The sequence below is a fragment of the Parasteatoda tepidariorum genome, chromosome 9 (genome assembly GCF_982258835.1).
Source record: "Parasteatoda tepidariorum strain Cologne lab strain chromosome 9, Ptep-v5.0, whole genome shotgun sequence".
In the NCBI taxonomy this organism is placed as follows: Eukaryota; Metazoa; Arthropoda; class Arachnida; order Araneae; family Theridiidae; genus Parasteatoda; species Parasteatoda tepidariorum.
This window is the reverse complement of record NC_141763.1, coordinates 64,440,156-64,452,469: the sequence shown is the minus strand read 5'-3', so window position 1 is coordinate 64,452,469 and position 12,314 is coordinate 64,440,156. Positions and strand designations below refer to the sequence as shown.

Sequence of the window (12,314 nt, the reverse complement as noted above, 5' to 3'; positions counted from 1 at the left end):
AAATAGAAATTATCTAGGTTAGTGTATTAGAATATTAAAAAAGACTAAAAAAGCGAAATACTGTGCAAGAACATACTAAATCTTAGTAGTAAATATTCTAAATCTTTAAATTTTAGTAGATAAAATTTTTTACATAATTGGAAATGATACATGTATAAATGAAAATTTAAAACTTTAGCTTTGTCGATTTATTGAGCACTAATATCATAGCTTCATAAATTAATACGTATAGTTCAACTATATTTTTAATTTATTTATCAATAGATGGTGTCCAAAGGGTCTATTAAAGGTACTTACGTATTAACGCAACAAGGCCAAAATTCGCATAAATTGCCAAATTTGGCGACCCTACTTACGGCAACCCTACGTGGTTTTTCGTAATACCTTATCGAATTTATATGGCGCCAAGCTCAAGCTGTTAATGGCGAAGACGGTTTTCAATCAGTGCTAAAAGCAATAGCCAAAAGATTTCCGCCGAAAAAATATCCGCCGAAAGAATAACTTACTTTATCTATTGGTACCTACGTATGTAGTATATTTGCTAATTCTGAACTCTACTCTCCCACCGAAAAAAGTGTTTATAACCCAGTTAATACTGTCTGGTTTTTATTTTGTAGATACAAGGACAGATTCATCATCGAATTGGATCATTAATAATTAATAATGCCGCGACCAAGACGATCGAATCTTTCCCGACAAAGCCGTGATGCAAGAAGAATACGAAATACTGCAAATGAAAGGACTGAAGAAGAACAAGAAATTGCACGTGAACAGCGCCGCGATAGTATGGCTCGACTTCGTGCTTCTCAATCACGAGAGCAAAGTGAGGCAGCCCGTGAAACAGCTCGGTTGGCAATGCAGAATCGTCGAGCGAACAACAGAGGTCAACAAATAGATAATTTGCGACGCAGAACAAGATATTTATCAAGTGCTGATTTGAATCGAGCAGCGTTTCAATACGATTGCAGCAATGATTACAGCTTGCATCCTAGCGTTTGCATTGGGCAAATGGACGTAGTTTGCGAGTATTGTGGTGCATTAAAGTTTTCCGGAGAAACGCCTGGATTATGCTGCCTTAATGGTAAAGTGAAATTGCCATTGTTGACTCCGCCACCTGAGCCATTGTATTCATTGCTTTGTGGCGAAACACAAGAATCACGCCACTTTCTTGCAAATACTCAAAAATACAATGGTTGTTTCCAGATGACGTCATTTGGGGCAGATATTATCGAAGAACGGGGATTTAATCCGACATTTAAGGTATTTATTTTTGTACTTATATAGAATGTAGTTAAAGAATAACTTACTTTATCTATTGGTACCTATGTAGTATATTTGCTAATTCTGAACTCTACTCTCCCACCGAAAAAAGTGTTTATAACCCAGTTAATACTGTCTGGTTTTTATTTTGTAGATACAAAGACAGATTCATCATCGAATTGGATCATTACTACCTTTCGAAGATACACAGAATAAATTTTTACAAATATATTTCATGGGCAACATGGAAGAACAACTTGATCGACGCCTAGAGATCAATGCAGGAATGAAGCGAGCAATTCTTCAAGACTTGCAGTGTCTGCTTCATGAACATCATGCGTTGGTCAGGTTGTTTAAAAGTGCTTTAGAGCGCATGCCAAGTGATGACTATAAAGTTGTTATCAAAGCAGATAAACGACCATCTGGAACACACGAAAGGACATTTAATGCTCCAACAGTAGACGAAGTTGCCATCCTGATTGTTGGTGAACAATTGGAAAAACGCGATATTGTGCTTACACGTCGCGATACTGGGCAACTGCAACAAATATCTGAAACTCATCGATCATATGACACATTGCAATACCCGCTTTTAATTTCAGGTGAAGAAACTACAAAGAAAGTTAGCTCAATGAATTATTACGCATATCGTTTGATGATTCGTCAAAATGCTGACAACTATTTGCTGCGGTTTCGTCGATTGTTTCAGCAGTATTGCGTTGACATGTATGTAAAAATAGAGACGGAACGTTTAACATTCATTAGGTTGAACCAAGCCAAACTGCGTTCTGATGAGTACATCCATTTACGTGATGCAGTTAGTACTGAAGGAAATGCAGCTAATATTGGTCGATTAACTATTCTGCCGGCGACATACATTGGTAGTCCACGTCATATGCATGAATATGCACAAGATGCAATGACATATGTTCGTCATTACGGTCGGCCCGATCTCTTTATTACTTTTACCTGTAATCCAAAATGGATAGAAATTACTCAATTGCTGCTTCCCGGACAAACATCAAGTGATAGACACGACATCACAGCACGTATATTCAGGCAAAAAATTCGGTCCCTGATGAACTTTATTGTTAAACAACGCGTCTTTGGAGGTACTCGATGCTGGATGTATTCAATCGAATGGCAAAAGCGAGGCCTGCCGCACGCACACATTCTTATTTGGTTAGTGGAAAGAATTCAGCCTGACCAAATAGATGATATCATATGTGCTGAGATTCCTGATTATGAAGTCGATCCAGACCTACATGATGTTGTTACTACTAATATGATTCATGGACCGTGTGGTGCCATCAATCCCCAATCACCTTGCATGGTCGATGGAAAGTGCTCTAAACGATATCCACGGAAATTAACGGCGGAGACTGTCACTGGCAATGATGGTTATCCGCTGTATCGGCGTCGATCACCAGATGACAACGGTCGAACTGTCACAACGAAAGTGAAAAGAATGGATTTCGTTGTCGACAACAGTTGGATTGTTCCATATTCGCCACTTATTTCTAAATCGTTCAAGACACATTGCAACTTTGAATACTGCAATTCAGTTAAGTCCATAAAATATATTTGCAAATATGTCACGAAAGGCAGTGATATGGCGGTTTTTGGATTGCAATCCTCGAATACCAACGATGAAATTTCACGCTATCAAGTTGGTCGTTATGTGAACTGTAATGAAGCGATTTGGCGTATATTCGCATTTCCCATTCACGAACGTCATCCTACTGTTACGCATTTGGCGGTGCATCTGGAGAACGGTCAACGAGTATATTTCACGGCTTCGAATGCTACGCAACGTGCTGAAACACCTCCAGCAACTACATTGACCAGTTTTTTTGCAATCTGCCAAAGCGATCAGTTTGCACGAACTTTGCTTTACTCGGAGATGCCACGTTATTATACTTGGAATGCTTCATCGAAGAATTTTCAAAGACGGAAGCAAGGCGATGCGGTTCCTGGGTATCCAGATGTGCGTTCTACTGATGCTCTTGGTCGTATGTATACAGTTCATCCAAAGAATAATGAATGTTTCTATTTGCGGTTGTTGCTGGTAAATGTGCGTGGGCCAACGTCATTTGAGTCACTACAAACTGTTAATGGTGTAATATTCCCAACATATTGTGCTGCATGTGAAGAATTGAAGTTATTAGAAAACGATAGTCATTGGGATACGACAATCGCTGAAGCCATTATCTCTGCATCTCCAAGTCAGATACGCACATTATTCGCTATCATAATTTCGACATGTTTTCCATCAAACCCATGTAACCTGTGGCACAAATACAAGGATAATATGTCAGAAGATATTTTACATCAAATTCGTGTCAGTTCCAGAAATCACGATATTGAGATGAATGAGGAGATACATAATCGTGCTTTACTATTGATCGAAGATATGTGTTACCTCATGTGCGGTAATTTATTAATCAGGTTAGGAATGCCAGCACCATATCGTGAAATGAATGACGCATTTAATCGAGAATTGGAACGGGAACGTGAATATGATCACCAGGAATTAGATTTAGTAGTTCAAACGAATGTACCCCTGTTGAATTACCAACAAAAGGAAGTTTATGATACTTTAATGAAGGCAATCGATAATGAATATGGTGGTTTATATTTCCTAGATGCCCCTGGTGGAACTGGCAAGACATTCCTCATGTCATTAGTTTTAGCAACTGTTCGGGCGAGATCTAACATAGCGGTTGCAGTTGCTTCTTCTGGAATAGCAGCCACATTGTTAGAAGGATGCCGTACGGCTCATTCAGCATTCAAATTACCGTTAAATCTTCAAACTATTGAAGAACTAACGTGTAATATTGCAAAACACTCAGAAGTTTTAGCGGTATCGAAAATCATCATCTGGGACGAATGCACAATGGCGCATAAACGTGCATTAGAAGCACTTAACTGAACATTAAAAGATTTACGCAATGACTCGAGATGTTTCGGAGGAGCAATGATTTTACTTTCTGGCTATTTCCGCCAAATACTGCCAGTAATTCCAAGATCTACGGCTGCCGACGAAATAAACGCTTGCCTCAAATCGTCAAATCTATGGCGCCATGTGAAGAAACTGCAACTGACAACAAACATGAGAGTTACATTGCTTAATGATACATCTGCTGAAGATTTCTCGGAGCAATTGCTGACTATCGGTAATGGTCAAGTACCTGTCGATGAATCGAGCGGATTAATATCATTTCCAAATAATTTCTGTAATTTTGTCTCATCAAAAGACGAACTTATCAACAATGTATTTCCAGAAATTATTTCTAACTACAAAAATTATGAATGGATAAGTGAGCGAGCAATTTTAGCGGCTAAGAATAAAGATGTAGATGACCTAAACTACATAATTCAAAATAAGATCATTGGAACAATGCATTCATTCAAATCTATTGACTGCGTCACAAATGAAGATGAAGCCACCAACTATCCAATTGAAATTTTAAACTCTTTGGACGTGCCTGGCTTACCACCGCACAATTTACGCCTAAAGGTTGGCTCCGTAGTAATCATGCTTCGAAACATAAACCAACCAAAACTGTGCAACGGTACGCGTTTGGTGGTTAGAAAATTGATGAACAATGTAATTTACGCTACGATAATGATAGGAAAATTCAAAGGTGAGGAAGTTCTCATTCCGAGGATACCGATGATCCCAACCGATATGCCGTTTGAATTTAAAAGACTTCAATTTCCGATACGTCTTGCATTTGCCATGACCATCAACAAATCACAAGGCCAATCCTTAAAAGTTTGTGGTTTAAATCTAGAACATTCATGTTTTTCCCATGGTCAATTATACGTGGCATGTTCACGGGTCGGAAGACCATCTGCGTTGTTTGTTTTTGCGCCTGATAATAAAACAAAAAATGTCGTGTATCACAAGGTACTTAAATGAAGAGCAACCTATGTACTAAAATACAGAAATAATTATGAATGATTGATGTAGAAATTTAATTTTTTTTGTATTTTTTCCAATAAAAAAAAAATCTGCTTATTTATTGACATTAAGGCGGAACAAAGTTCGCCGGGTCAGCTAGTGTTTAATATAACGAAATTTTAGACTAAAAACATAACTTATCAAGAAATTATTTCTTCGATAAAACTGTTTTATCATCATAGTCAGTATAGATCATATGTAATTCGTATTTACTCGCATTTAATCACTACCAATAGTCCCACAGCAAGAGCAACCCATAGCAGTTGACAAATCAGAAGGAGCAAAAGACCATCACAAATCAGTTATAAACCACACAGATCTAGAGGGATTCAGGAATACAGAGAAGGCAAGAGAGAAAAAAACAAGATAGATGATATTAAACCAAGAATATAAATCAGTTCAACATCCTAATTGGAGGCCAACAGGAACAGAGCAAAACAGAACTGTGACCAAAAATGAAAATTGAAGACACAGACAGAACAAAATAGAACAAAATTAAGGGAAAATAAAATTCAAATTTTAGTTTATATACATAAAAAGCATTTCATATTTCATCACTTTTGATAGTAACTAGGTAATTTAAAGTAGCAAAAAATAAAGAATAAAGGTAAAAAATAGAGAATTTAGAATAATAAAAAATATATAGTTCCCACCCAAGTAACAACATCTCCTTTGGGAGCTCCAAAAAACCGCTCCTAAAAGCATTAAATATCCATTCTTTACAGCCAAAAGCTAATAAAAACAGGATGTAATCATTCACGGCATCCCCGGTGAGTATTTTCGAGCCTCTGTCAGGCATATTTTCCAATTTTTGAAATCCGATGTTCCATTGATCTAGGCTTAGAGTATCAGACCGCCATATTAACATGTCATCCACTGCAAGTGGAAATCATCGCTAATTTTGGCAACAAATATTTTTATATTTCCGACTTCATTTTTGGCTCTAAATACATTATTACAATCGCCCATGCGATTATCTTTCAGATTTTATCAACTTTTTATCTTCCGGCAGTCTGATACTCTTTTTAACAGTATCATTTTAAAATTTAACGAGATAGAGTATAGGCTGTCGCTATGTTAATTTTTGCTTATTGCAAACGCTGACTTTGAACATTCAAATTAATTTCTTATAGTTAATATTTTTGTCTAAATTTTTAATATGTGTTTCCCCCAACTATTTCTGAAAGCCTGCCGCCCTCTTTTAAATTTTTCTCCCATCCACTGATTTTATAAAGTAACATCACTTTTCCATTATAAATCGTGTTCCATTACCCATAGTAAATTGTAAACAAACTTCATGATTGCAAAAACAGTTATGAGCTTTTCATCACGCCTTTCTTTAATAATAATTTTCTTATTATACTTTAATCTTTTCGATAGTAATACAAAATCTTTGTTGTCTTACACCAATATCGTAATCAGTGTTTACAGTCTTATTATGTATTGAATCTTTATCCCACATATGTTTTTCCAGTGCATTTTTTAACTATCTTACATAGGTTAAAGCCTTTCTTTTTATCTTTTAATGTTTTATATATGTACACCATTAAAATATTAGTATTTTCATTGTGTCAGTGAGTTTCTTATCTGATTATTTTAATACCTTTTATATAGTTATTTTCCACATGTATTAAATATGTTTTTATGTACATTTCATGTAGCATAAGATCATTTAGCGTTTTCTTGTATCAGCTCATCAGAAGATTATGGATTCCTCTCTTTTACATATGGACAGACCCAGGTCAAACCGACTACCGCTGCATCCGTTTTTGCATAGACTAACATCGTACCATTACTTTATATTTTAAGAAAACTATCTTTAATCTAGCGACAGCCTATACTCCTTTAACAGACCTTTTTATCACATTACTATCCCTGGCAATATGCCAATTTAAATATCATTTTATGCTTTTACACTATTGCCCACTCTTTGGGGCTCAAGTATTATACTTATCTTGCTTGTTCTATTCTAGTGCTTCTGTTATATATTGCATTGTATATTTTTAATTGTTTGCTACCGCTAGATCATATATTAGCACCTACCTTCCTCGCACCGACCGACGGTCTCATTTCTAATTATCCACCTTCTAACAGGCCTATTTAACATCCATTTCATGAATTGGAGATATTTTATCATTAGTCACCAATATTAATTTCTTGCTTGCTCTGCCTAGCGGCGCCCTAAATCTTTCTTTCCTTCCTTACTATAGAGTTTTTACATCATCTAATGCATAATTAATATTACCCTCGACTGTATTAAATCAGATATAACGTTTCGGACATCCTCGCACCGACCACCCCCCCTTTTTAATTTTTCATTCATCTTCAGTCTTCTTACAGGTTGTTCGTCTTTTTCAGACTACGACTCATCCCACAATGTCACCACTAAATTAAATTCTCTAATTACTTACTCCGCCTAGCGGCGCCTTTGATGTTAATTTGTATTCTATAGTTTTCACTTCATCTAATGAATAATTATTAATATTATTGACTGTAATTTATTAAAAGTAACTTTATGGACATACTCGCATCGACCACCCCCCTCCCTTCTTTGCTTATCTCTCTTTTGTTTTATCTCATGTTCTTAGTCTTTTAAAGACTACGCCATATCGCGGCATCATAACCAAATTTATCGACGTTCACTCTGTCTAGCGGAGCCCCTAATGTTTATTCCGTTATTGTTGAGTTCTCAGTTCATCAATTGCGCAACTAATAATATTCTCGACTGTTATTGATTAAATATAACATTTTGGACATCCTTTCTCCGACCACTGACCTCAACTCTTAACATTTTTTAATGCTTGCTCCGACCACCTAGCCAACTATTCATCTTTTGAATTCTAACAGGTTTTATTACCGTTCTTTATGACTGGCGATGGCAACTCTCATCATTGCTTTATCAATGGAACATCGGCCTTCTTCCTCATTTTATCTTTTATGCACTAGATGGGTCTTCCTGGGGGTTCGGACTCGCCATTGCCATTCGTCAAAATCTTGCAACTGACTCGATTGTAGTTCAATTGTAGGTGGATCCATTGCCTCATCGTCTAGACCACCGCGAGACAGCTCTCTAGTGCATAACAACAGTTATTTACCTTCTTCACACAAATCAGCGAACTACAAAACTCAAAATCTTGTAAAGATTAAATTCCACATAATTAGGGAACATTATTATGTGGATGCTACTGATACACAAGATATTCTTGACATCTGCTTATTGTATGATGGCACCAGGCAAAAGCGTGGCCATTCGTCATTGTATGGTATAGGCTTCGTCATTCACATTGAAACCGGACTGGTGGTTGATTATGAAGTACTGAGTAAGTACTGCCATGACTGACCAATTACCAAAAATAATTTGGGAGCTAACAGTCCGGAATTCCATGTATGGTATTCGGCTCATGAACCAAAATGCCAAAAGAATTTCAGTGGATCATCTAATAGTATGGAGATGACAGCAGCGTAAAGAAAAGTTTATGGTGATACCATTATAAATAAAGAATGCATTAATCACACTGCAAAACGCTTGGGGACTGGTTTGCGCAATAAGGTGCAGGAGTGAAAGAGTAAAGGGGTGACTCTTGGCGGAAGAAAGAAAGGTGCGCTGAAAGATGAAACAATTAGGCGACTTCAAAATTACTATCGATGCGCGAAAAAAGATAATGCCCCCGATATTTCCAAAATGAAGTCTGCTATTTATGCATCGCTTTTTCATTGCATGTCAAGTAATAAGAAACCCATGCACAACAAATGCCCTGCTGGTGAAACTTCATGGTGCTTCTTTCAAAGAGCAATAGCAAAAAGTGAGAAACCAGGTAGCCACACTGCGATGAAAACTGTTCTATCAGAAACAGTTGCAGAGAAGATTATGCCGGTATACCAACGACTGGCATCTGAAGACATTTTAGCGAAATGTGTGTCAGCTAAGACACAGAATGCAAATGAGTGTTTGCATTTGGAATAAATGTCAAAAAGAAATTTTCGTTTCCAAAAAAAGACTTGAATTAGCTGTGATTTCGGCTGTACGAGAATTTAATATTGGCTGTGTCAGCTCGTTTGAACAACTTTCAACGACAATTGATGCCAATGAGTTTTTTATGGGAAGCTGAAAAAAGAGATAGGCGCGAAAAACTACTGATTATAAACTAAAAAGAAATTTGAAAAAACTAAAATGTGCATCAAAAAATGCTACAATTTTAAAACGAGAAGGTGAAACATATGGAGCCGGGAAATTTTAATTGCCTTGTAAATTCTTGTAACGCTTGAGTTAAATTTTTATTTATGTTTTTAAATTTCAAATTTTTTTAATTTGAAAAAAAACAGACTAGCTAAATAGCATATAGTTATGTGAGCAATGTATATGATAAAAAAAATTTATTTATGAAATAGAAATATGTCAATAAATTTGACATTTTTAAAATATTCACATTGTCGATAATGACATTTTTTAAACATTTACATTGTCTATAATAAAATTTTATTCAAATTTATGTATGTTTTGCATTATTTTTTACACACAATTATATAGCAGAAAAATTAATATTGTTAAAAGTTTCCTAAAATTGATGTTTTCTCTAATTATTGTTTTTCGTCATTTTAATAACTTCGAAAAGTTCCAGGCGGCTTAATTTTGGTTCAATTTACTTGAAATTTTTTTTTACGTATTGTTTATATGTACAGGAATATTTCTTGCTATCAAATCAAGATATGCTGGGGCTATTGGCATAATTACCTCCAAAATTCTTCAGCGTTGTCACATAATTTTCACATTTGTTTGCTCTTTTTTACTTTTTCTAAAAAAAGTCTTTGGATAATATTAATGGTGATAAGCAAGTTTTGTTACAGTTTCTAAAAAGAATATTAACACAATATTTGAAAAATTGATGAGCCAGGAACTTTTTTTTGTGGGTGCTTTTTTAAAATTTTTGAACCAAATTTTATACAGCATCTCGTGTTGTATATATCTATTAACTCAGAAAATTTCGAAACATTTGTGAAAAAATTTTAAAAAATTGATTTGAACCTCCCTTGTCCCCTTAAAGGATGTCTTCGTAGACACAAAAATTAAAGGGTGCTACTTTCATTTCGCACAAAGCATTTGGAGGAAAGTAAATGAAACAGTTTATAAAATATTTAATATGTTGTATAAATTTATGTAAGTGTATGTTTTGTATCTCATAATTTCTTTTTCGAAAATTAATAGATTATGTAAATAAAAAATAATTTCTAGCAATTTTTTAAATAAAATATTATAAATTTAAAAATTGTTAAGATTACTTAATGCGCAACACATTAAAAGTGATACATTACTAAGTTGTGTTAAAGCTGTCCTTATTCAGTTCTCGCCAGACATAAAGCTTGTTATTTAACAACACCAAAGCCTATTGTGTAAGTTATTTTCCATTTAGTTGCTTTTTTAGATAAAAGAAATGCGAATTTATTGCTCTAGGAGCCGATTACTGAAATACAAAATTTTCATGTCGATTAATTTAATATTTTTCAACAAGATTCGGACTAATTGTAGTCAAACATATAAGGAAAAAATATATTGCAACAATGTTGCTTCTGATTGAGATATAGAAGTATAAATAAATGTTTCATTTTGTGTGAGCAACGAAGTTTGATTATTCTTTTAGAACTGTAGGAATATTTTTTGGGTTATTAATTATTCTTTTGTATAATTCTCCAAATTAGTGTAAAAATTTTATGTCTCGTATACAGGTACCTTCACGAAAATAAATGCCAAGTATTGACTATCTCCAGACACAGACAGTGGCATGCCTAGGACTAAAGAAAAACAACTTAGAAGTGTCCAATTTGTAGCTATCCTTATGCAAACCTCTTTACTATTTTTTAAAACAAAAAAATGTACAATTTTTAAATTTCTTAAAAGGCATTGGCAATCATAGTTGGTGCAAACTCAGTTAAATATGGATATATTCCCTGCAGATTGAATAATTTGAATTTTTGTATTATCTTCTGATTTAGAAGAATTTTTACACATTTAAAATTTTAATTTTATGCAATATTGCAAAAAGTCAGAAGATAGGATATAAGACCGGTGTTTGATGAAGAAAAAGGTCTATATTTAACCTATATTAGATACTGCGTACTTAATTTTAATATAGATGAAACCATTTCATAATGATCAGCATTCAATAAAATATTTTTCTTATTTTTAACATTTACATAATTAAGCTATTGCTACCTTGAGTATCCCTTACAAAATTCTCAAAGTAGATAAGTAAAAAATTCCTGAATTTCAATGAATTGTTTATGTCATGTCTTTTGTTTTGTTTTAGGAAAGTAGCCGAGAAGGAAAATTGCTGTCCTGGAAGACAAAACTTTTCTAGCAGTTTAGCATTCCAAATCTGGATCATGCGACAGCAAAATTTTTCCAGGAAAAAGTATGCCTCACAAAACAAGAAGTTCGAAACATAGCATTACAGAAGCAATGTTCTAATAGTTTGATTTGTAAGCGTAGGAAACGTATAACTGGGTCTTCTTGCTATTTCCTTATAGCAGGAATAAAAATCCTGACTGGAAAAAGAAAGTTGCCTCTGCAACAGATGTTTTTCCTGGTAATGCTTCGACTTTCCTTGGGCAGGAAATGGAAGACAGAGAGAGATGCATCTTTTCCTCTGATCAAAATGTCGAAGTCTTCTGTTTTGAAACTTAGCATGTTTATTATGGCCAGGTCCAGCTGGGAATGTATTTGACAGGAGCATTTTTGTTATATTTTCATCGTATGACAACAGCTATGTTGTAATTGAAGTTTTTCCTGCACAGAATGATTGTTTTCTTAAAACCTTAACTGCTGCTTATTTTTCTCATTTTTTACCAAATATATAGTCTAATGCTACTCTTCTTAATATTTTTTTTCTTTGTATAATTAGGATACAAATTTTTAGATAATTCTTTGTATATATGTGTTTTAAATATCCTATATAATTTATTACTTTTAGTATAGATATTTTTCAGTTCTCTGCAAATATTTTATTGTATTATTTACTTGAATTTTATTTTTTATGCTTTTGTAGGGGGAACTAACTCCTAGCCCCAGTTTACGGACCAAAAATAGGGCACT

The 12,314-nt window shown here is 34.6% G+C and overlaps 1 protein-coding gene across 1 annotated transcript; it reads left to right on the top strand.

Annotated features, from left to right (window-relative positions):
* Positions 1–663: 663 nt before the first annotated feature.
* LOC147804129 (uncharacterized) lies at positions 664–4,192 on the top strand. The gene is made up of 2 exons (XM_087151439.1): positions 664–1,260; positions 1,415–4,192. The coding sequence occupies exons 1-2, from the start codon at positions 664–666 to the stop codon at positions 4,190–4,192; spliced, it is 3,375 nt and encodes a 1,124-aa protein (XP_087007565.1).
* Positions 4,193–12,314: the final 8,122 nt, after the last annotated feature.